Source organism: Lachancea thermotolerans (assembly GCF_000142805.1).
Source record: "Lachancea thermotolerans CBS 6340 chromosome E complete sequence".
Taxonomy (NCBI): domain Eukaryota; kingdom Fungi; phylum Ascomycota; class Saccharomycetes; order Saccharomycetales; family Saccharomycetaceae; genus Lachancea; species Lachancea thermotolerans.
Genome location: NC_013081.1, coordinates 1,327,058 through 1,351,203, shown reverse-complemented (window position 1 = coordinate 1,351,203; position 24,146 = coordinate 1,327,058). Strand labels below are relative to the sequence as shown.

Sequence of the window (24,146 nt, the reverse complement as noted above, 5' to 3'; positions counted from 1 at the left end):
GATAAAACGAGATCCTTGACTAAGATCATGTTTTTCACAATCCCAAATGAACAAACTTGCACAATTTTTTTGTCAAGATAAGGAAGTGCATCGAACAACAATCAAACCCTGGACTCAGTCCAGTCAATGAGATCAAGCTGGCCATATTTGCATGCCACCACGACAAGGGTCAGATCAATAGCAGAGAAAGTGTTAGGACTATCTTTTGTTCCGATGATATCGTACGGCGCCTGTATATTGGGCAGGGAGTTCCCGGAGGAGAGACTTCTTAGCTTCAAATGCCGTGCCTTCTTGCCTAGATCCCTCAACACACTAACTTCTTGCGCAGGCAGCTGGTCTTGTAGAAACAGCAGGACGTAAAACGCCCATGCGCTCAATCTGGTAGCATTTTTCCCCTTTGGAATGTCAGCCAGCCACTGTACAAAGTAACTTGCTAACCTGAAAACCTCTTCGGGAGGCATCTTTTCAAGAAGAGCACGCGAAGGCTCTGTCTTCGTAACGAAGTAATGCCAGGCATTGAAGTTTTTAGGCAAAGTAGAAGGCTCTGTGATAAATCGCTTCAAATCTGCAACTGTCTCAACTTTTTTTTGTTTGTTGGTCCTGAGCTGTCGCAGCAGATTGCTAGCCCATTCTTCATCAATATCTAGTGACGCGTCTTGAGTTGATGTTTCGTGATCCTTTAGCACACCTAGAATTATGTCCAGGGTCTCATCTTCGCCAGAAGCAGTATTTTTCAAACCTTGAAGGTATTGCTTGAAGTAAAAAAGAAGTAGATCCAGCGTCTCAGGTTCATAGCCCTCTGTTCCATAATCGAAGCTTTGAGCCGAAGATTTCAAGTCGTCAAACCATTCTAGCCATTGTGACTTGTGTTTATCGAAGCGCAAAAGATCTTGATGGACAACAGGTTCTTCATCGTACATATCATTGTTGTTGTTTCTTCGTAGCCCCTTCCGAGCGGAAACTCCTGGATCCGCGCCTAGAGTGCTGAGCGCTTGGGATCGCACAGTCTTAAGGTATTTTCTAACCTCTGGGTTCACCATAGCGCCTTCAAGTGCGAACGCTCTGCTTTGTCCAAAAAGCGGATCCATACCCTGCGTTTCTGTAGAACCATTGTTAGGCTTAGCTTCCGCCCTTGGCGCTTTTCTTTGCGCCATTTTCTAATGTCTTAATGTTCTCACCGAGCTATGAGCGTATCTACCTGATCAATATATAGTACACCATAATTTTTGAAAAACCGAGGAAATCGAGAACGGGCATGGATATTGACTTTCAGCCCTGCTCTACTGATTCATTCTATTACTTTAAAATCAACGCCTATATAGCGTGCTAAAACTCTACGGGCTGGACGCCTTTCAGCAGGCACCCCATTCTTACTTATGCCCTATGACAACGAAACAAAGTCCTTGTGAAATAAGACGAGATTGTATTTAATGACGGTCTTGTCTCCTGAAATCGCGGCCAGGTCGAAAAAGTAGCTGAAGGGTCGTTCTGAGACCGGGGCTGTTGGCCACTTCTTTCACTAGTTAGGCATCCTCGCGGCTGGCAGTTTCGAGATCTGCAGCGCATTCAACTGTTATGATACACATAGTGCGTAAGCGAGGTCGTCACTACTCTTGAATCCTCTTCCTTTTTTTCTGTATCATTCCAGGTACAACAGGCTTTTTCTTTAGCTTTGTAGTAACATGCTCGTCGAATTCGGAGTCGCATGCGGGACATCTGTTACCTGGTGGAATGACAGACAAAACACACAAGCAAACGCTGCAAACGAATCCAACAGCAACCACTTTACCCGTGAGATAGCATGAGGTTCTGAAATCAACAGAACCCTGGTTTGGCTTAACTATTATGGGCCTGAGAGACGGATCGATGAACATAGCTGTAGTGAGATATTGTATCAGGCCCTCAGTCGAGGGAACATGCAGATATACACCATTAGTAGCATCTGTTGCTTGCTGAAGAAACGTACTTTCTTGAGAGCCACCAATTTTCACGACATCCACCGGGCATTTTAGTTTCGTAGCTGAAAATATGCAATTCATAATGGGTATGTACTGAAACACCTCATCTTTACCACCACTCGAGCCACATGTCACAACCATAAGTCTCGCTTTGAGGGAAGCAGAACTTTGCTCTTTGATAATTCGGTTAATGTAAGTAAATCCAGCAGACATTGCGCCAGACAACGTACTTTTCTGGAACCCCGATGGTTGTTCTCGTTTTCCCTCCTCCTGGAGAAGTTTATAAAGCTCCTCAAGCACCGTTTCGTCAACATTTCGAAACTGACGGTACATATCACTGTTGATTATAGATAGATCCGCACTTCTCGCCGCCGTCTCGTCTTGAGAGGTTGACGTAACCGGGTACAAGTACTTTATTCCAGACGAATGGGCAGCTATGACTGCAACCTGATTGGCACTGTTGAAGGTAAGGTGCGAGTTCAAAAAAACTATCAGGGACTGCAACGCACTGATCAAATTACCCTCATGCTCGCTTTCCCTATCCAACTCTGCCCAAGCTTTCGGAGTAGTGTCCACAACTACAGTAAGGAGAGAAGGAAGCTCCTCGACTGCTGTGATCTTTGACTTGGTATTTTGAAACGAAGGATCTGAGATCGCATCCATCCTGTAGCCGCGTTTCTCAATGAGCTTCCTGTCTGTGTGCGGCTCTACCCGCTAAATATTAAAAACTACACTTTCTGCGGTTCACGTGAAGATGTTACGCTAAATACAAACGTCAGAAAGGACCTTTGAAAAGAAGAGAACTCTTCGCGATGACCCGCGGCCACTCTCGTTTCAAATCTGGCCGGTAAGCTATCCAAATTCTACTGCCTTTTTTGTAACATACGCCTGCTAACATTACAGTACTGCAGTATGCGATGAGTCGACTGATGGTGTTCACCCGACAAATATCAGCTCGGTATCACTTGAGGAATACGATATAGACAAGTGAGTGCTACTGGCGTTCCACGCAATACCGTTCACGTAACTACCCTCTATGTTATGTTGATAATCACCGCAAATAGGTATAGGAGTGGGGTGTGTACTATCATTGATCGACTTATCATTGAGGAGCTCGAGTAGCTTTCCAATATGGTAAAGGCAAACCTCACCGTCCATCTTGCCTATAGCGAATATGCGCTTGTCCGGAGAGAGCGAGCCGCAAAATATTGGAATGCCGTCGACCATTGAAAGGCCTAAAAGTGCGTTAGTTGACTGTGACCAAACCCTCACTGAACCGTCAAATGAAGTTGAAATCACTCTGTCCTGGTCCAGCCAAAATGCACTAGTAATGCCCAAGGTATTGCCCATAAAGCAGTTGCTAGAGCTCAAGGCCCCGCTCCGCCAAACTCGCAGTGTAGTATCGTCCGAGCCGCTCAAGAGCATTTTGGTCTCATAGTTGTAGTCTAATGCTGTGATGGTCTTGGTATGGCCATTTAGTTTACCAAGCGGCCTACTCTCGCCAATTCCACACAGGGCAATTGCTCCTTGCAAGCCTGGTATTACAAACTTTTCAGGTCCAACCCAGGAAGCGTCCACTCCTAAAGACTCTGTGGCTCCACTCTCTTTGAGAGAGATATGTTGCAATGCTGTCCCTGTTAAGGAATTCCAGACAATCGCAACGTTTTCAACGTCGCATGTCAAAAAATGCGTGGAGTCTTCATTCCACTTTATTGTGGTTATTCCACTCTTATGGAAATTGAAAACGTTTTGTAGTTTCCCATCAGATGTCCACAATCGCAGCTCCCCATTTTCAACACCCGTCACAATACTTTCTCCGCTTGGAGACCATTCAAGGCATGTAATGTCGTTTGTGAGCTTCCCAGTCGAAGCACTGATACCAAGGGGATGCTGGCATTTTGTCTCCTGAAGAACACGAGGCTTTCCATCTGAAATTTCGAATGTAGCTATCGTTGCCGTGGATTCGGGCCCGCCCCACGATAAAATGCTAGTATTCTTAGGATTCCACTGACAAACAGTGCTCTGAGGTAACCGGAGAGATTCGTGTAATGTTTTGATAAATTTGGAGGAGTCTTCGCCGCCAATTTTATCAGAAGAATCAATACCGGGGCTGTGTGTTCCCGCGTTAACTTGATCTTCCAAAGCAAACCGCTGAACCGCCTTTAGCTCTGGGACACGTTCTTTATCGACCTCCAGAGCCTGAGCAAGGTTGAAATCTCGTGCATTGAGCCCGGGGTCAAGTGACATGGACTCACGGTCGTAACGGACCATGAGTTCCGATTCTGCATACAAGATACCCTTCTGCACGAAATTCACCAGTGTGCCAATTGGAACGCGCTCACCAAACTTGGACTCAAACTCTAGAACGCGTGACTCCTCCTGAAGTGCTAGAGCTGAGACTTCCTTACCAGATTCCTGGAGGTACCTCCATATCAGGTAGTTTAATTCTTCGCTTGTTAGGCTCATGATCCATAGGCGATTTGCTGCTGCTTTTTTCTACGGAGTGCAAGAGATATTAAAACCTTCAACAAAAAGCGAGCCTCCCTTCAAAAGCGGCGTTAAATATGTCACCAACAGTTAACCCAATGCACCTTAGCAGCTTCGTGCCTCTCACATTATGTGTTTGTTGAAATACTGAGCTATACAATACTTCAATAACATGGATTACCAAGTTTGTTTTCATCGCGCGATACGAGCTCCATGAAGTTAAGTAACTCGTCCCTTCGGTTAACGGTTTGAGAGCCTCCTGCTAGAATGGCGTTTATGTCAGCTTAGCTGGAACAGCACGTCTACCCAGTTGACACGGAAGTACACAATGGTTGAGCTCTCACTAAGAAAGGCCAGAAATAATTGGAAGCAAATTTCCTCGCCTACAAAGACGAAGACGCGATCAAGGTCTCCTGCCAATGGGAAGTTCAAGTCCAATCCATACCAAAACCTCACAGTGCCGTCAAACTACTCTGAGTTGCCGCAAATTGGTACCAAAGAGCGTAACAGAGTTGGAACATCCATGCAGCGCAGACTGTCATTCCATAATCCGAAATATGTTCCCCCGTCGGATTATTCGTCCGTTCCTCTGCCGCAACTTGGCTCTTCAAGCCTTCTGAACGTTGAGAGTAGTAACATGCAAGCTAGATCTCGGTCTAATTCAACTTTGTTAAGGCCACAACAAGCAGAAGTAAGGGGCGATCAGTCTCTCAGGCAGATCCTTAGCGATTCATCATTCAAGGCCAAGGAGTACGTAGCGCACACACTTGGCAATGCTAGTGCTCTCGAAATTGACCGCTTTACTTCGGAACTGAACGACTTATCTTTGGAAGTTTCAGATGAGATCAAGGAGAACATAAATCGCTCGTACGCTCAAGTTTTACAAGTGAACAAAGATCTGGACGTTGCGTCGATCGAGCTGAAGCAGCTACGCTCTAGTATAAGCGACCTTGAAGGAGTAATGGGAGAGCTTGAATCTATGGCAGAAAAAAAGCTACAATTAGAGAGAGGACAGGCAAATAAGGCTCGACCTGAACAGGCGTCATTAATGCCACCAACCAAAACTCCGAAGGCGAGAGACCGTACGAGTGTCTTAATGCTAGAAAAGATGTGGAATAACGAACTAGCTGCTTTGTTCAAGTCAGTAGAGGGCGCTCAAAAGTTTATCTCGCCCTTGTCCGGAAGGCACATTCTGATGGAAGCAGCAGATTGGTACGAAATCAATGCAGCAACTCTCAAGCCTCTGAGGGCTGTTCACATTTTTGTCTTGAATGACATGATTATGGTGGCGGCCAGAAATCAAGATAAAAAACAGCATGATTTGATCGCATGCCACTGCCATGCCTTGCGTGACACTAACATCGATCCACAGAAGGATAATAGAATTGGTTTGTATTTTTCAAACAGGAATCAATGTTTGATTCAAACTCAAAAAACAAGAGAATACGATCGGTTTGTTAGCATCGTCCGTGGGGCGAAAGACGATTTGAATGTTATTTCTCAGGCTGAGAAGGAAAATGCAAGACGTCTTCGCGACTCCTTCTCCTATCTCCAAGCAACTCAACAGACCCCTGGTAGAGGGCTGACGCTGAGCCCTACTAAGGGGCATACACGAAATTCAAGTCTTGGCAACAATACGGCGCGCAGTCTGAACGACTCTAGTGATAATTATCTGCTTCAAACAATAGCTGCTACCATGCAACCTCAAACCCGGTTTTCAGGGGTGGAACTCAGCAGAGGGGCGTTTGGGCGTTTTGATAATGATGTCGAAGACTTCGATATAGTATTTGCAAGACATGACTACAGAGAAGCTATTCACAAAATAGAAAGCCTGAACAAATTCATTCAAGCCCTGGCCAAAGAGAGCAACCAAGATAATTACATGGTTTTGAACTTATTACAGCTGAAAGTCACGTACAGAAATCAGCTTTTGACTAACAAACTGACACAGTTAGCTTCTACTGAAACATTTGACTTTTCAAAACTTGTTCAGTATGTTCAGCATTTATTGTTGCTTGGTTACTCTCATGACGCCCTTGAGCTGTTTTTACAAAACAGGTCAAAGTATATTCACGAGCTAATATTGAAAGTTGGATCAACCCATAACCCTGTCATTTACCTCACTCAAATTTCTGTGATACGATTCCAGACGCTAAAAAAGGTAGTTTCAAGCGTTCAAGAGCTTTTTAAGAACACGGATACCAATTTTTCGTCGGCTCTAGTAAGTTGGTGTGATGAAGAAGTTGATAAACACTTTGCCCTTATCAACAAACAGTTCTTGAATTTGGAGGCGATCCCGCCATCTTCTATCAAATCTTCAAGAAGGCAGATTGATGATCTTAAGAGTGTTGGGCTTGACTTTGTTTACAAACTCGACGACTTCATAAGAAGGAACAGTCAAAAAATTGGTTGATAGAGCAGCGCCAATATGATATCGTTTGGCCTTATTTAAGAGGGCTAGGGATTGCGTTTTCCCCTAACCAATGATCGAGAGCATCTGTAGTGACTGACGGGATCCGATTCACGCCATAGTATATCCACTCAATTTCATATTTTCCACTTTTAAGTTCAGCGTACATGTCTGCGACAAGCTTCTTCTTCGTAGTTGCTTCATCCACACATATCCAAAATTGAGAGATCGGAACGACCATCAGGCTTTTGTGAACATGGTTCATAACCTCTGACATTGATGATAATTGCGACAAACCGGATGATTTGCAGTTCATGTTTTTGCAAAAAGTTGAGCCACAGCCTCTAGAAAGTTGGATAACGTATTTCCTCTCAAGTTTCTTTAGAAACTGACTTCCATCGGGGTCATCCTGTGTAGAGTAAAATTGCCCATAACATACATCACAGAGAGACTGAGCATTCCAAACTTCCCCCAATGTTCGACAGCAATTGACGTTCTTACATAGTGTAAGCTGCAGCCTTTTTGCCTTGTCAACTTTTTCTGCATTATGGATACCTAAATGAAGATCCAGTTCCATTCTTTTAACTATTTTCCCACATTTGTAACATTCTGTGGTTTTCATACCACAAGCTAACTCATGACCAGATAAGCCAAAGTATCTGGACTCGACAGTCGATTTTTCTCTAGGAAGTGATAAATGACAAAAGCGACAGATGTGTTCTTTCATTGGACATTCATCATGCTTATGCCTAGCCATCAATTCTAAATTTTGAAAATGTGATTGGCAAAGGTCGCAAATTTGAGGTTCATGATAGAAGTGCTGATGACGTTTTAGGGACCGGGTTGTGTCACCAAACATTAAAGGATGCTGCTGGCTACAATGCCAATGTTCTGGCGGTACACTGCTAACATTGATGAATTTCTTTGGGCACTCAGGGCAAGTTTTGACGCTCCGAGAACATCGCAGTTCATGGAGATCATATGCAGTGTTGGGAATATAGTTTCCGCAATGGGGGCATAACTGGTGATCGGAGGAACTTCTATTCAATTCTAAGGTCTTCTCTTGGACAGTAAACTTGAGAACTCGTTCAAGCGACCCATCGTCGAACCTCACTACAAAATAGATCTTACCTTCCGGAAGTTCGATTCTTGAACTTATATTCTTTTGAAGGCGGAGAATACTAGAGGGTACTGAGTTCGAGCTTAATAAACAGCAATCAAAATCAACTGTGTTGTCGCCTCCAAGGAAAATCTGGCCGGATTCGTCCGTGTCATTCTCAATAATGCATAGCTCGAGGTTGGAGCGGCTGGCTAGTTGAAAAACTGTATTTGATTCTGAAGGTGTGATTGATATTACGTCTCCAATTGAGACTCTGACGTTCTTTCTGCCTTGTTCACCAACGGATAGTTCGCTGCTGCTGCTGATACCAGTCCCGGCAGTGTGAGCAGGGGCTTTTATAGTACGCACAACCTCTAGCTCAAGATCTGTGTTAACCACATTTACCGTGCTTCCCGGAGATAGTCCTTCCACTTTAAACTTGTACAGTTTGTCCGAAAGCTCGCCGTTGGAGTTCGTGGACATTAATATATAATCGTCCTTGCTTATACTAGAAAAGGCATTGTTTAAACGGGCTTCCAGAAAGCTTTTGAGGAAGAAATCATCTAGAACAAACTTCTCGGTGAATGGCTCATCAACGACAGGGCTGTTCGCGTATTTTTGTGAGTTTTGTTGTAAATTGCGCCAGGCAATTGAACCGAGAGGCTCTAACGAGACGTGTGAGCCATCTGGGATAGCCTCGTCAAGCACATAGTCCATAAATATTTCATTACGATTAATCTTGTCCAGAATGTTCATTTTAAAGGCCAGGTACCAAGGTATCACTACTGATTGAGAGTCCTCGAGCGCAAACTCTCTAACACTAACAGAAATACTGCAGAGCTTAGTTGGACCATTTTTGGAGTTCTCAAAAGCTGTCAGACGTAGAAATATGGGTCTCGATGTGGTGAATTCAACGCCATCATCTACCAACTTGCGCACCACATCTTGTGGTAGTGTGACCTTGTCTGAAAAAGGGTTTCTTGATGAATCAATGCTAATATTTAGGAGCATAGGGAGACAAAGTTTGGAAAGTCTCACCTTGACGCTTTCGAGCTACCAACCCATCTTGTTAGGAATGGATGATGTTGACCACCTTAGATATCCATGATCTCTAAGTCGTATATCGTTACTAACGAGTTATTGTTCCAGAACGTTCAAGAAAAGTTCATCTCATTGCATTTAAATGTCAATGGGCCTCGATGAAAAAGCCGATTTATCAGTCAAGTCCGTAGCGCTTTATACAATTTCGAGATGGATAAGCTACTACATTGGTCGATAGCTAACTCTCAAGGAGATCAAGAAGCAATTGAAAAGGTGGGGAAACCGGATCCCCAGCTCTTGCAACAGCTTTTTGGAGGAGGACCCGATGAAACTGAGTTGATGAAACAGGCTGTAACTGTCGCTTCTAATCCTGAGGCAACTCTCGACGCAAAGCTAGTGGCCCTGGATAACTTCGAGATGCTGATTGAGAATTTGGACAACGCCAACAACATTGAAAACCTTAAATTATGGGAACCACTTATTAAGTTGATTAGCGATCCTGAGTCAGAAATTAGAGCCAACGTTCTCTCTATAGTTGGCACGGCAGTACAGAATAACGAAAAATCACAAGACAATTTTCTGAAATACAAAGATGGTGTAAGAAAGCTGATAGAGTCCGCCAGGGCTGTCTCAGAAAAGTCAGCAGTACGGACGAAAGCCTTTTATGCTTTATCAAATTTAACTCGGCATAACAAGGCTTCATTTGAAGCCGTGGAAACACTAGGAGGGTTAGATGTTATCTTGCCTGTTCTCGAAGACAATAATGCGACGGATAAACTAAAATTGAGAGCACTTGCGTTTTTGACTGCTATAACCGCAACAGTATCTTTGACAGAGTCGTTCCTTGAAAAATTGAGGGAAAGGAAAATAATAGAGAGTACACTGAAGTTTTTGGACCCCGAGAGCAGTGTTTACGTTGTTGACCGAGTGCTTAACTTCTTATCGCAGCTAATTACTTCTGGTTTAAGATTGAATGAAGCAGAAATGAGGCAGCTAAGGTCCGGCTTCCCTTCCATCAAAGAGCTAGAGGAACGTCTTAACGAAGACGATTACCAAAAGGTCAAGCATGTACTATAATCAATTGATTGAAGAGGATGTGTTATCCATATTCCTGGACGACAGTATTAACGATGCAAACAGAACATTTTATAAAATGCACTTCTTAATCCCCACTAAACAGCGGCATGATTAAATCTTGTTTTATGTATTTGGCTCCTTCGCTCCTAATCAAGATATATTAATTCTTCTGGATTTTCAGACGTCAGTAACGTGGCCATCGCTTTCTCAGCGGCACCGCCCATTAACGAGTTACCATCATTTCCACTAATTAAATAACCCTTGTTGACATCTTCATACAACTGTTGGAAGCTTTTGTAAACAGCTACAACTCGCTGGGCTTTGAGCCTTGTCATTTGATCAAGCTGCTCGACGGTTTTGCTCAATGCGTCTTGAGGGTCGTGTGCAGATCTGAGACTGATATGAGACCAATCCTGGTGTCGGATTATCGGGTCATATCGCTTCCTTCCCACAACAACCAAAAGATTGTTCATCCAAACGGCAAAATCTTGTTTAGTTTCAACTGAGAAGAAATGAACCTTCATCAATATAGCGATGCTTTCGATTTCTTTTTCCACGTCCGTGGGTTTGATGTTCAATTCCTCCAATTTGCTAAAACTCTTGTTATTTCCCCGTTTTCTCTTTGGGCTTGTTCCTCCTAACTCTTCGTTAATTTGTTGCCTAAATCGTCGGTTTTCCAGATTCTGGAGCCCCTTGATCAAACTGTCGCAACCATTGACCATTATAAGAACAAGTTGGCCACCCTCTTTACACCCTTCAATGAAGTTTTTAAGTCGCAACTTATCAACAGTATACTGATGAAAAAACTCTAACGCATCGTAATATAATATGGAGATACTTTCACTTACCAAAGTTTCCTTTATCGGGTAAAAGATTCCGTGTTCGTAATCGTAGATAGACTTGCAGTTTCTTCGCAGCTTCATAAGCGGATTTACTGTGTGAGTATGCAGAATCTGGGCAGGTGACAGTCTTTCTCGTAAGTCCACTCCATCTTCCAAGAACGATTGATATAATGATTCATTAATGTCAATGGATATTTCCTCTTTTAAAACAGAGGGTTCCTTTACAAGTTTATTCGCGGCATTGAACTCTTTTTTCCCTGCGCCTGTTGCGAGATTTTTGTTGATCTCCAATTTCGACTCTTCATCTGTAAAAGACCTTCCGAGTACGACAAATTTCTGGATTTGCCTAGCGTTTCTATCCCCAACCTTTGAAAGGAGCGCCTCACTTGTCTCATCATGCAATCTTTTTTTTGAATATTTTAAACTGACTTTTGCAGTGCTGTTTGGGGGACGCACAAGATTCTGATCTAAAGCGTGTGATTTGGCAGGCTCCGGTGTAGAAGAGTATTCGATAGCATCGTTCATTTGGTAAATAACTGATGCTGGAGCCTTATTATCTGTTGAAATCGACCGGCTTCTGGTGCTGGAAGAGCATTGCTCTTTCTCAATGAAACTCTGCCCTCTGTCATCATGAGGCAGAGCGATGCTCGCTTCAGACTGCGAAGACTTCACAAAAAGATTTCTTGCTGAGGGAACTTCGGCGACTTTTTCAGCTTCGTTTTGTTCACTTTCAGAAAAGCAAAGCTTTTCACCATCTCGCAGGGACCATTTATGACCCATCGCTTTGAGACTCAGAGGAGCTTGCTCACCAGGGGCCAATCTAGACATATTTTCTGTCGCATCCGAAGAAAAAATGTCCTCGCTTATAATCTGGTCAAGGGCGGATTCAAGTTTCTTAGGCACGTCTATGCCCGTAGGGCCTGATTTGTTTAATGAAATTAGCGACGCGGGAGATGATTCCTTTGATTTATTTGCGGCTGCGTTTTGTTGCCTTTCTAAAGGTGCAAAGCTGCTCTCTGATATTGTTTCATCTATTGTGGTGTCATCATGGAAGGCGGCAGACAGCTCAACTGAGTGATCCAATGGTTCGGAATTATAAACGCTTGTCCTTAGGGGGCTTGACTTGTGACAGGCTCGCGGCGAAGAAGGGTAGGTATACCGGGTTGCCGCTTTTGCGGGAGTCAGATCCTCATTTCCAGATGTAATTTCGATAATATCCACGTTCAACGGCTGGTGAGCAATTTCGGAACCGGGCCGGTCATTTTGTTCTATAATTTCAATGGAGGACATCCCTAGGTAAGGATCATTGTTTCTCATTGAAGTTATTCCTAACGGACTTCAAAATCCTTTAATCTATCAAATGGCGAATAAGATGTCACTATCAACGTTAACTGCTACAGGGTCAAACTTATTCGTTATGTCTCTTGATTTGCAACCGATTTACAGCATCTGAGAAGCGCTTATTCGCTGATACGGATGTAACTCTCCCCACGCCGCTGCTTCTTTTCATTTGACGTCTCAGTTCTTCACTCAATTGCAATCTCAGTATATTTTTAATATCATCGAGTGTAAATCTTTGCAATTCACCAGCGTTGTATTTGGCAATAACATCATGTTCATTGGAGGCACAGAGATTGAAATATTCCCGGGCAGCAGACATCTCCACATTTCCAGGCGATGATGCGATATTTCTACAAGTGTGTTGAAGAATACTGATGTTTTTTAGTAATTTCCTTACCCCGTTATGATTGAGGGCAACTATCGTACGCGATCCCGCGATAAATGTTTCCGAAAGCATGTCAGAAAGGCCTTCAAATATAAGGTTTTTGTAATTGCAAGGTATTAATTCCCTCATTCTGCTTTCCAACAAAGTTATCTCTGTAGTAAGAGAAGAAATGTTATGGTCAAGCTCGACGCTAGCCATTTCAGGGCACCAGGATGACTCGCGGAAAAGTTGTGCAACGTAGTAGATGGCCCTCGCTCTAACATCATACCTCAGGCAACTCACCAGCTCTGTTTCCATGATTTTGAAGCTTCGAACAACGCTATCAAACTGTTTGCAACTTTCAGTATTTAGTAGAATCTTGAAACTGTCGGCCGACGCCAGGTTTTCAAAATTCGCGAAATCAAATGACGACCACTCATTTTTGAGCTTTTTTGTGCTGACAGCTTCTGGATTATCTTCTTCAAGAACTGTTGTTTGTTTGCCAAGTTCTGGAAGCCAGTTATTGATCCAAATAATAGTGTTCAAAAAGGATGATACTGTGTCCGAGGTGAGCGCATTGAAAAATTCTTGCTTACTGAAGTTTGCCTCCTGCTTAGTAAATACTGGACAAGTATTAAGCAACAAAGAAATTTCCGTGCCGAGACAAGTGGAATCTCCATTTATAAATTTTCCTGTCGCAGTTTTTAAGGATTCGTTATCAAGCCAGACATTAATTATCTTTTTCCCAGATCTTGAAGTGGAGGATGTGCCCAGGAGCCTTGCAAATGTTCCTTCATAATACTCATAGAACCTATCGAGAACCTTTAAAACTACAGCAACAAGCTTCGGGCGGTAAGTGTGCGACGTGTTCAAAATGCAAAGAATTTTGAAAAATAGATCCTTAAAGTTTATCGCAGCCTTAAATATAGGTGGCCCTTCCGCTTGCAGTTCCAGAAGATACGTGTTAGTGCTTTCGACGTTGACCTCGAATAGATGGGCTAACGAGTGTTCAAGCTGCGGAAGAAAATTTTGGCTCATGAATTGATTAAAAAAGGTCACAGCGGAAACGCAAGCTTTTGCAAGGTCCAAAGGAACGATTTCCGCACATCCGTCCACAAAGAGAAGTAGTGACTCGAAAATGAAAGCCATGTTGAAGACCTTAGGGGGGATAAGTGTTTCCTCTTGTTCAAAAGTTTCTTCCTCAAGATAGATCGACTTCAGCTTCATACTGGTCGATGCGGAAAACCCTGGAAACATCTCTTTGAACAGGTCTCTCAAATTGTTTGCGTGATCGCGGGTTGAGGAGGCGTCATCGACATTGTTTTGTAAGGAAAACGTAAGCGGCCTTTTGGATTTATAGGTTTTGTTGATTTCGGTGCCTCTTAACACATTATTTAGTGAAGACACTCGCAGCTTGTTTTCTCTGGTGTAATTGGTCATAAACATCTGTATCTCATCGAGGGTCTTATGCCAAATTTCGCCAAAGCGGTATCTTTCAGCCATGACTGAAGGTTGCAAGGCTCTAGCAATTTCATAGATTGCGCGATGGCATTGGAGGGCCAAAAGAAGCTTTAAAAAGACCTTCCAAAAGAAGTCCCTCAAGTACACTGACAATGCTTCTTCGCCCGTCAGTCCAAAGTCACTGTCACTCTCGAGAGGAGTTGACAATTTTATCAAAGAACCATGCTTAACCCTCATTTCCTCCGTTGCATTCGCGATTATGTTGTGCATTTCTTCTTTGGTGCGACTTGAGATTCCATCAAGCGCCGCATGTAGCTGACCCATGTCATTCAAAATTTGAAGCAAGCTGAAAAGCCTTTCATAAGTATTCTCCTTGATATTGAGCGCGAAACTGTGGTCCGCGACAAAATTGACTTGATTGCTCAATGTATCCAAAAACTTTTCCAGGTCAGACTTAATGGTGGTTGACTGTTCTTCGATGTCTAGATCAGCTGCATTGAAAAGGTGCGATTCCAGGTTACTGTAATCGTTGTCACCAGCCTGAGATAATTTGATCTGATAGCGCTTGCTCGGAGAAACCTTTTTAGAATAAATTAGATCGCTTATATCTTCAACCAAAGTCTCAAAGAGTGTGTGCTTTTGCGATTGTAATATCTGTCTCGTTGTTTGTAACGTCGGAATTTTCCAAAGGTTATATGTTGCTGCCAACGAGGATCCACGCAATAAAGCTTCTTTTGCACCACTATAAAATTTGTTTCTCACGTAATCTTCGATTTCGTCAGGTAGAGCGAGGAGCCTTTCTATTGCATTAAGAACCTCGAGAATCCGATTGGATTGCTGAGATGACTCGTTGAGCTCCTCAAGCTGAACCCGCGTACCCGCCAGCGCGCTTGTGGAAGCCGTCATATCTTCCTTTATCGCACGAATATGTTCCTGAGACTCGTTTATGAACTCAACGGTCTGCTCATAGGAGGCAATGTTTGTGTTGAATGCCTGATAATGTTCATTCACAGCGTGTTGAAGGTCGTTGGCAAGCCGAGAGTTGAGGTGCTTGAATTCATTGTATCTATGGCCAAGACCAACAGAGGTGTCATCTAAGAATGCCAGTGCAAGCTCCAATGGGTTCGCGTTGGCAGTTATAACCCTATTCCATTCTGACGAAATTAAATTTAAATCGCTCTGGAGGCTATCAAGGGCAGAGTTCATGGCAACCTTTTCAGAGTGAGTAGCATTGTTGACTGAAAGTGCGCGTCTCCGTTGGGGAAGCGGCTTGAGACGATCCATTGTCGACAAAGGCGATTAGTTAATTTTATATAATACCTATTCCGAATTAATCTGATTCTAAGTGTAGTTCTTATGCGACAATAACGTACTAAACTACGAACGGTAAATATCATCTATAAATATTCATGATTCCCGAGCGATCCGCAGAAACTAAAGCCCAGTCAAGTGCAGTACGGACCATAACGGCCGAATTGATGGTGTTATGATGAAGATTTTTTGTGATTTCTGGTATAGTTCTCTCTGCTGCCTTTTGTTTGACCATTGCCTTTGTAGTGGCTGTAAGTTGTAAGGTCTTAAAGCCAACCTTTTTCGCATTTACGCCTAAGACAGCCGTGATAGCGGTCCCCTCTTTAACATTGAAACAAATGATGCTGTTTGTCTCGTTGTCAGTAACTAAAATGTTGTCACCCTCAACAACAATCGAGCTTATAGGCCCAGCCTCTATGTTGCTCGCTTTAAATTCTTTATCATCAGCTTTCAATGTTTGAGCCGTTAAGCTTCCACTTGATGGAGCAAATTCCCCGTCTGCTACAACGTACTTGCACTGGCATTTTGAGAAGTCCCAAATTGTGAAAATACACTCACTCGATCCTCCAACGATCACGATATTCATTCCGTCTCGCTTGGAGAAAGAGGGGTATAGGTTTAAGTTGACAATGGGGGCGCGATCAGCGAAAGTCCAACTGTAAACTAAAATTTTAAACCTCAGATCCCAAACATCTATAATCCCCCTTGACGTTCCCAAAATTACTGCTGCTTCATCATCGCTAACAACAAAAGAAAGCACGCAGCCGTGTAAAGGATCACTTTTAATAATTTTAGTTGGCTGCATTGTCCTCGGATCAATAACAAAAAGCTTGGACGTATTTGTCAAAGCATATATCATCGGCTCGTCATCCCTAGGGGTTGTTGCGAGCTTGATAACATGTTCAGATGCGTCATCCAGCAAATACTTTCTGACTACCCGAAGTGAGCTTGTGGAGGGTTCGGATCCTTTCGATTCAGAATCGATAATTTTAAGCAGAAAGATGGAGCCATCCTTAGCAGCGACCGCAAAAACATCACATCCAGCCAGTGGCACAATATCCACAATAGAAGACCCAGCATGAAAGCTCGCCGTAGGAAGGAAAGTCTCGCCTTTCAAGATTTTTTCCATGTCCCACAATTTTATGGCTCCCTCATCGGACCCGCTCAGGATAAAAGAGCGGCTGTTGCATGCGCTTAATGCATTGATAGCTGCTGATTTTTGCTCAGCAACTTGGAAAGCGAAATTCAACTGAGCTAAAGAACGAAAAGCGGTTTTTCCAGAGGTGCCGCCTCTCAGATTAGAAAAGGGGCCAAACTCAGGATAAGCTTTGAAGGGCGGCTTTACATCAATTGTTCTTAGATAGCTCTCCACATTACAGTCGCCTCCTTCGTAGCTGTTTTTTATAACGTACTTTGAGGGGCTCACTTCGCTTTGACAAGATGCAGGTTTTTTCTTCAGTAAGGGCTTACTTTTGGAGCATTCCAGTTGGACATAAACGTTGTCTAAATTTGAGTTTAATGTCGGAGCGGCCTTTGCATTGAGAAGCAACGACTTGTTGAGATCGATTGATTTCGTTCGCGGTATGCGTTCAGAGATGGCCTGCTCAGGAGTATTGCTATGCTTAATGATTACGTGAGTGCTATCACGCATGTGAGTTTCATCATTGAGAAATTGAACATCGAAGAAAACATTCCTTGGTAAGCGGTATGAGCTGAAGCCTCTTTTTGATAGCGCCTCGTTACCTAGGAGCGGGTTATTAGGTATGATTGCATCTGGCTTCCGAGCAATCATTTTAGCAACGCGGAACACGTAGGCTCTCAGAGCAGCTATTTTCCAAAGCTCGTTTTCTTTCAAGCCTACAGTTTTTATCTTATCAAGCCATCCTTTGTCTTCATTTGTCAACATGATCTCCCGATTGTCGGCAAGCTTCAAGGAAGTTTTAGATAGTTTGTAAGCACCACCAAACCCGTAGTTTTTCGTCGTGTATTCTTTGTTAATGAAAATAGCACTGCTGTTCCCAAATGAGTCTTTTTGTTTGCTTGGGACTTGTTTCCAAAATAGACTGTTTGTCGATCGTAAGGACCAGGTGCAAAGGATGTTGTACACAGTTCTTGAAACTGGCTTTTTGCAGCTTGATACCATTGACTCCCACGTAAGTTGAACATCAAATTCAAAATAGGGTCTAATGATTGGGTACAAGAGACAATAAATTTCGGCTTTCGATAGCTTATGGGAGATTTCGATTAAAAGTATTAGCGAAAACTGCCTAATCCAGATATTGGGGTGGAGCAGAAGAGGTGATACAATACTTGATATGTCAAAAAAGTACTTTTTTTGGATAAGTCCGATAGTGCATAAAGACTTGAGACTTTTGAGCACCGTCACAACGACAAGTTCTTCGGAATCAGTAGCAGTTTGAATAAGTAGGGGTAGAATGTATTGTTCAAGTGTAATCGGGCCGAGCAAAACGGCAACGCCAGTTATCACTTGTATCAGTTTTATTCGAAGGGACGAATTCTTGTCATTTAGGTAAGTAATGAGATGGCTCAGTATTACATCATTAGTTTTCTCTCTTACAAAAAGGTCGCAAAGAGGGAGGATATCAGATAAAAGAGCTATCTTTACGCTCGATTGATTGTCCGTCAGGAAAGCAATGGTAATCTCTTCAAACCCATGAATAAGCCTCATTTTCATTTTCTGCAAAATCTCCAATCCTTGTACATCATGCTCTTCTTCAAAATATGACGCGTAAGAGATGTCTTGGAAACGAACTGCTGACCTCGCGAGGTTTCCTATATTCTCGGCGAGAACCATTCTTACGTACTCTGAGTGTTTGGAGCTTGAAATTAGCTTTTTTAGTCGCGGAATTAAGTACTCGACAAATATGTTCTCGTTCACCCTATTGAGCTCTGTTACCAACGTCAAAATCTGTGACAGTACCTGTACTGATAATGCTTGGACACTAGGACTTTCATCGAAAAACATCGAAACGATATATGGTATGATCCTGTCGAGCTTGTTGCTATCTGAAACATACTGCGACAAAGCTAATATCAGCACCATGCATCTTTGGCGTGTTGAAGCGGCATTAATGGTCCTCAAAGAATGAAGAAGAATCGAGAGAAGCAAGAGCGCTGACTCTTCGTTTAAAGATGATGAAATAGCACTGAATTTTTGGAGCTCGATGGTGCCAATGAAAGGCAGCGATATTATTAATTGCTGCTTTTGATCGTAGGTTTTGTCACCAGGTTCAACCTTTCTTAGCGGGTAGCCAAGAGAAGCACATATTTTGGGTAAGTCCTTGAATATCTTTTCAACGACTCTGTCTCCTTCAAATACTTGTGAACTTAATGTAGAGGAGCTGTAAGTTTTACCGATACTAGGGGATCCTCCGCCGCATATTGCAAGATTTTTGAAGTATTCGTAGTAAAACGTGTACAGAATTTCTGGGAACAGCGATCCTCTGTACTTCGCTAAAATTTCTCGGACACTACTTCTCTTTTGAGGGTCCAGACAGATCATGCTCATTATGAGCTCTTTAAAAAGCGGATCAGTCACGTTCTTATCGAGAAACTCACTGGGATTGTACTCGCCGTTTCTATACCTGAACAGCTGGGAGAGATTGAAGACAGAGTATCCCTCCGAGAGAATCTCTGCTATGCAACAGCCTGCACTGAAGATGTCCATCTCAGGTTTTATTCCAGGTTTCGTTTGAACATTCTTGTGAAACTGCTCTGAGTCGAATCTTTCGGGTGCAACATAACAACTTCTTCTTTGAGAAGTGTCGAAATAGAAGGAAAATTCTCCGGGATTGTCATCAGGAAGATAAGTAGGTTTTAGAAGGCTTGAGAAGTCTGTCACCACAAGCCAGTTCCAGCTCGTGAGCATGAGATTCTCCAGCTTCAAGTCGCCATGGCACACGCCTCTGCTGTGTATGTCGTCTAGTGACCTTAAAAGCTGAAATATGATGAACTTAAGCTCGATTGGTTCAAGTGAGGGCCGTGAGCTTAGCTTGTCATATGCACTTGACTTCAAGTGTTGTCGGATGAGGTAGCCTGCCCGGTCGGACTCCACGATCTTGCTATAGTTCAAGACATTTGGTAGTGGAGCTAAGACTAAGGATTCTTTGGTTAGCTGTCTGCTTAGTTCTGTTAAACTGTACTCATCAGTAGGTTTTATAAACACTTTGATCAGTATTTCCCCATTTGGATCCAAAGCTTTGCATGTTTTGAGGAACCGCGATGAGTTCAGCTGCGACAGATAGTGTATATCATCGAGCACATCGACATATGATGAGATGGCTATCGAAGGTGCTGTGTGAGCAATTAAGGAGAGCTGGGCTCCCATCGAATAGTGAGTATAGAACTGCTCATAGGTCCATCGAACTGTTTCCTCTGCAGTGTACAGACCCTTTTTGACATAGGACACTATAGCACTTGATACGAGACTGGATGGGCTAGGTATTTGACTAGTTAAAGGCACATGAAGAACCCCTGCATTCCTCAGGTCACGGGGTTGATTTTCAAGTGTCTTCGTTTGTAGCCTGAGATTAGGTAAGGATTCTTTAGACAGAGTGAAAATCCAAGATGCGATTGCCACTAAGTTGAATAGTTTGACATTTGATGGTCGGGACTCTTTCATAAAAAATGCAAATATGGAATTTTTGCAGATCCCATTGTGAAAGCAGACGCTTTCCAAGTTCTTTTAAACAACCCGTCAAGCACATAACAATGGCTTCTTGAGAGAGCTCTCGAGCCGCTTTGGCAAAATATGGCTCAAATTTTAGATTTATCTTTGCGCAGTTATCAAAGGCTAATATTTCGAGAAAATCAGTCAAAGATTAACGTCAGCCTTTTTGTTTTGAGACGTTTTTGGTAAATACACATATTTGATGGTAGTTGTCCCGCGTTGTGGCTTTTGAGTATCTCCAACACCATCTTAACTAGTTTCAGGGCACAGTTATGCGTTCTTGGCCCTTCTTTGTGAGCAGCCTTTGATCATGTGTTCCTTTTCGGTTTCCCTATGCCTCAATCCGAGGTTTGAAATTGTTAGCTGGCGAGAGCTGCTGAGAGCTCTGTATCGTCCCAACGCTGTAAGTTAAATGTTGGCGCATTCGCTGCAAAGTTCGCCAAAATTGCCGTTAAATTTTCAGTCAAGTCAATTATACATTACACAAACAGTAGCACTTCCATCCTGTCTTTTAAGAACCACCTAAAACTCGCTAAAGAGGAATGCCGGACCGTTTAAAAGGAAATCGCCTTGATTTTAAGGGGATCTCTGTTCCCAACTTCTTTTAACTTGAATTCAGACTAACCATTTAAGCTGTAATTTTTCGAGAACGTAACCGCGATATCTAGGAGAAGAAATCAGAGTACAATAGGTTTTCAAGGTTTTTAAATATTAACAGAAAGCATTTTTCTCCTTTTGCTATGCTCAAAGTCAAATTAGGTTTTATTTTACCAAAGTTCATCTAAAGTCCTATGTAATGTTATTATATATATTTGTTAGTTTCCTTCGCTCCCAAGAGTTGATCAGTGGCGGACAATAAGAGCTTCCAAAGTTGTGACAAAAGCCTGGTAATAAAGGAAGGAGCAAAAACTGCTGCTGCATGAACTGGAGCTCGGCTTACCGAGGGGCACCAGCGATTTATACTTGTTGTTTGAATGCCTTAACTTCATCATAAAGGCATTCTCGTAAGGCAGTCATTGAAGTAAAATTGTTCTCATAGGAGAAATCAAAAGTCCCATGAGGGCAGATGGGTTCTTCTTCAGAATTACGCAAATCCACAAAAAAAGTATGTTCCAGTGCAGTCTCGGCCGTTGGACGCGCGTCAGGGTCCCAGTCTAAAAGTGCATTTAAAAGTTCATGCGCATGATTACAGGAGAAGGGGTAAACAGACGACCAACTGCGCTTTTTTACTTCATTCCTCATTGAAAATATCTCCCATGACCTTGTGGAACAGTATTTTGCTATGATCGGCCGTGGCGGTGTTCCCAGGATTTCAAGTATCTCAGAAATCTGATGAAGTGAGTCTTGGCCCATGAATATAGGCTTTCTGCCATAAAATTCGGCCAGAATACAACCAACCGCCCACATATCAATAGCCTTGGTATACTTTTTACGGGAAAGTATCAATTCTGGCGCCCTATACCACCGGGTAGCCACATAGTTTGTAATGCTGAGCTCCGCTCCTTTTGTTCCAAAGTGTCTTTGAGCAATACCTCTAGCAAGACCAAAATCACATATTTTTAGTGTCCCATTTATTGAACAAAGAATATTTCCTGGCTTTAAGTCCCTGTGGACAACTTCCGCACTGTGAATGTATTTGAGACCGCACAAAATCTGGTACAAAAAATGTCTGATATGAAACTCAGAAAATTGGACAGTCGAATGTATAACTCTTGCTAAGTCATATTCTACAAGTTCTTGGTAACAGTACAAGCCATCGTAAGGTTTTTCTGTAACGATCTCAAGATCAACAATGCTCACAATGTTCTTGTGACCTCTAAAGAAATTCAAAAACTTCAACTCGCGTATGGCCCGCTTTAAGAGAATTTCTCTGGCAAATATATTCGTCACTTTTTTTATGGCTAGGCGTCTTGGTTTTCCGCTGCCATTCTTGTCTATTGCGGAAACAACTGTGCCGTATGATCCTTTTCCTAAAACTTGTAAAATATCAAAGTTACCAGGTGTAGAGAAATTAGCTTTCTGATATATGGTTCTAATATTGGAAGCCGTTGTTGTGTAAGGTGTTCTCAAAGTTCCTGGAGAGCTCGCATCTGCAACATCGGTGTTCTTGTTACTGTATATTGCCGGCTTCGATTTGTTTTGAGCCTGATTTATGAGATTCGGATTTGATTGAAGAGCAACCGATGTGAACATGCTGAGAATATACGAGCCCTTGAACCGCCGCTGATTTCTTAGATTTGGTGCAGTCTTATAAAACAGACGTCACAATGATTTGTGTTCAATGATATTCTAAAAACTGACACTGTAAATTACGACTGTCTAAGTATCACGTGGTATAAAACCAAAAGTTTATGTTGAGATAGACAAGTTTTCGTTCAAACCTTGACTGCTTGATCCAAGCTGCCATTCTAATAATGTATGTATCGAGTATCTATTCCAACTTCGCAATAATCCCCCTTCAAATCTTAAGGAAGTTTTCTTGGAGGTTTTCTTGGAAGTTTTCTTGGAATTTTTCTATATCTTGTTGTACTGGTGAGATATTTCCTCGAGAGGCTTTGTCTCATGGAAGCCACATTGCTGCGACAGGAGCTTCATATTTCGCTCAGAGATTGACTCAGCCTCTTCATTATACAGCCCACAGAATTGCAAGGCATCCGCTGGTTTTATTGTTTTTCTTCCATCTTTCAACACGTACTTTGTAATTGACAGAGACGCCAGTTGCGTGCCCTGCTTGATGTAAAAGCGACTCAGAATGTAGATCCACTTCTCGTCCCAGCAGAAAATACAGCTACGGACCTCGTATGGCTGGAACGGCTTTATTTCCTTCAAAAAGTTGGTAAAGACATTGGCTACAGGGACGTACGGCATTCTTTTCGAATTCAAAAACAGACTCTGGAATATCTTCGTCATGAGGTCGGTTCTCGAAATATCCAGCTCTTCAAAATATGTGCTGTTGCTTTTATGGAGGTAGAAATCGCATTCGAAGAGCGAGGCGTAGGTTTTTAGGCTCGTATATGAGAAACACCCAAGCTGCTGGCTTTGTAGTTGAGCAATTGTCTCTGTTTTCTTCCCCAGGAGCATTGGAAGGCCCAAGTTCCTCAAGACGTAGGCATAGAATCTCACGAAGTAAGCACCAGGAAGGCTCTTGTACGTCGATAGGAGAACTAACAGTCCCAGAAGCTTAATTAATCGGTACATGATCGTAGGCGCGGGTAGACAGTTTACCTTAACTTCAATGCTAAAATAGAGCGATATAGCTCAAACACACGCTTTACGTTCTTGGCTTCCGATCTGCGCTCGTCTAATGTGATATCAAGTTTCTGTCTCTAACGTTGACCTCGGCTTGGTCAAATTGAAAGGGTTCATTATGTGGGGCCCATACATATCATTTCTGTAGTCAGGCAGGAGGTAAATGATTTGTGTTTCAAGTTTCTTCTCGGGTTTTTCAGCGGGTTCACCTGGTTATCGGGCTTTCCCGCGGAGTGCCATTCTGCTTCGATATAAAAATCATTCTTTACGCATCTTACTACTAGAGTACTTGTAAATGGCCTGAGGTTGATAATGAAGAACGACTCAAGAATGAAAAAAACGTCAACCCATATGTAGAGTTTGTAAACAGGTTGAAGTATGGGTTGAAGGTCGAGTTCGAGGCAAAAGAAGTCCGGCGACATTTTAGGTTGCGCGTGACAACAATCCACTTCTTTCCAAGCTGCCCTCGCGACTACAATTGAGTCCTTATTGTATCTTGAGCTTTCTATTATTATGAAGACTTCAGATGTTGAGCGCTTGGCCTATTTACATCAAGAAGTGTGTGGCCTGCATAACTATATGGGGTACTTGAATACTTACAGCGACACTTAAAAAACGATGGCTTCTGCGAATTCATTGAAAATGTAGCCACGAATCAGTACCTGTTAAGATACACATATGGAAACCTTGTAATCCGCCGGGCTACAAATAAGTTGACGCAGCGCACACCACAATTAGTTCTTGAAACACTGGAAGACAATGGAGTATTTCACAATGAGGAGCGCATTTTAATTGATAAATTCACTGAGCAACTGA

General features: G+C 42.8%; 11 protein-coding genes across 11 annotated transcripts; 2 read left to right on the top strand and 9 right to left on the bottom strand.

The window, feature by feature from the left end:
- Window positions 1-101: 101 nt before the first annotated feature.
- BRR1 (Brr1p) lies at window positions 102-1,154 on the bottom strand (the record flags this gene model as incomplete). Its single annotated transcript, XM_002554094.1, has 1 exon — window positions 102-1,154. The coding sequence occupies one exon, from the start codon at window positions 1,152-1,154 to the stop codon at window positions 102-104; it is 1,053 nt and encodes a 350-aa protein (XP_002554140.1).
- A 453-nt stretch (window positions 1,155-1,607) lies between these two features.
- Window positions 1,608-2,621, bottom strand: TFB4 (TFIIH/NER complex subunit TFB4; the record flags this gene model as incomplete). The annotated part of the gene is made up of 1 exon (XM_002554093.1): window positions 1,608-2,621. The coding sequence occupies one exon, from the start codon at window positions 2,619-2,621 to the stop codon at window positions 1,608-1,610; it is 1,014 nt and encodes a 337-aa protein (XP_002554139.1).
- A 273-nt stretch (window positions 2,622-2,894) lies between these two features.
- Window positions 2,895-4,424, bottom strand: SIF2 (Sif2p; the record flags this gene model as incomplete). Its single annotated transcript, XM_002554092.1, has 1 exon — window positions 2,895-4,424. One exon carries the CDS (start codon window positions 4,422-4,424, stop codon window positions 2,895-2,897), a length of 1,530 nt encoding a protein of 509 aa, XP_002554138.1.
- A 349-nt stretch (window positions 4,425-4,773) lies between these two features.
- On the top strand, window positions 4,774-6,858 carry EXO84 (exocyst subunit EXO84; the record flags this gene model as incomplete). The annotated part of the gene is made up of 1 exon (XM_002554091.1): window positions 4,774-6,858. One exon carries the CDS (start codon window positions 4,774-4,776, stop codon window positions 6,856-6,858), a length of 2,085 nt encoding a protein of 694 aa, XP_002554137.1.
- A 31-nt stretch (window positions 6,859-6,889) lies between these two features.
- On the bottom strand, window positions 6,890-8,965 carry KLTH0E15114g (KLTH0E15114p; the record flags this gene model as incomplete). Its single annotated transcript, XM_002554090.1, has 1 exon — window positions 6,890-8,965. One exon carries the CDS (start codon window positions 8,963-8,965, stop codon window positions 6,890-6,892), a length of 2,076 nt encoding a protein of 691 aa, XP_002554136.1.
- Window positions 8,966-9,205: 240 nt separating this feature from the next.
- FES1 (Hsp70 nucleotide exchange factor FES1) lies at window positions 9,206-10,072 on the top strand (the record flags this gene model as incomplete). Its single annotated transcript, XM_002554089.1, has 1 exon — window positions 9,206-10,072. One exon carries the CDS (start codon window positions 9,206-9,208, stop codon window positions 10,070-10,072), a length of 867 nt encoding a protein of 288 aa, XP_002554135.1.
- A 146-nt stretch (window positions 10,073-10,218) lies between these two features.
- MMS4 (Mms4p) lies at window positions 10,219-12,231 on the bottom strand (the record flags this gene model as incomplete). The annotated part of the gene is made up of 1 exon (XM_002554088.1): window positions 10,219-12,231. The coding sequence occupies one exon, from the start codon at window positions 12,229-12,231 to the stop codon at window positions 10,219-10,221; it is 2,013 nt and encodes a 670-aa protein (XP_002554134.1).
- A 91-nt stretch (window positions 12,232-12,322) lies between these two features.
- Window positions 12,323-15,364, bottom strand: SEC8 (exocyst subunit SEC8; the record flags this gene model as incomplete). The annotated part of the gene is made up of 1 exon (XM_002554087.1): window positions 12,323-15,364. One exon carries the CDS (start codon window positions 15,362-15,364, stop codon window positions 12,323-12,325), a length of 3,042 nt encoding a protein of 1,013 aa, XP_002554133.1.
- A 109-nt stretch (window positions 15,365-15,473) lies between these two features.
- VPS15 (ubiquitin-binding serine/threonine protein kinase VPS15) lies at window positions 15,474-20,033 on the bottom strand (the record flags this gene model as incomplete). The annotated part of the gene is made up of 1 exon (XM_002554086.1): window positions 15,474-20,033. The coding sequence occupies one exon, from the start codon at window positions 20,031-20,033 to the stop codon at window positions 15,474-15,476; it is 4,560 nt and encodes a 1,519-aa protein (XP_002554132.1).
- Window positions 20,034-21,038: 1,005 nt separating this feature from the next.
- SMK1 (mitogen-activated protein kinase SMK1) lies at window positions 21,039-22,274 on the bottom strand (the record flags this gene model as incomplete). The annotated part of the gene is made up of 1 exon (XM_002554085.1): window positions 21,039-22,274. The coding sequence occupies one exon, from the start codon at window positions 22,272-22,274 to the stop codon at window positions 21,039-21,041; it is 1,236 nt and encodes a 411-aa protein (XP_002554131.1).
- Window positions 22,275-22,595: 321 nt separating this feature from the next.
- Window positions 22,596-23,279, bottom strand: KLTH0E14982g (uncharacterized protein; the record flags this gene model as incomplete). Its single annotated transcript, XM_002554084.1, has 1 exon — window positions 22,596-23,279. One exon carries the CDS (start codon window positions 23,277-23,279, stop codon window positions 22,596-22,598), a length of 684 nt encoding a protein of 227 aa, XP_002554130.1.
- Between the last annotated feature and the right edge of the window lie 867 nt (window positions 23,280-24,146).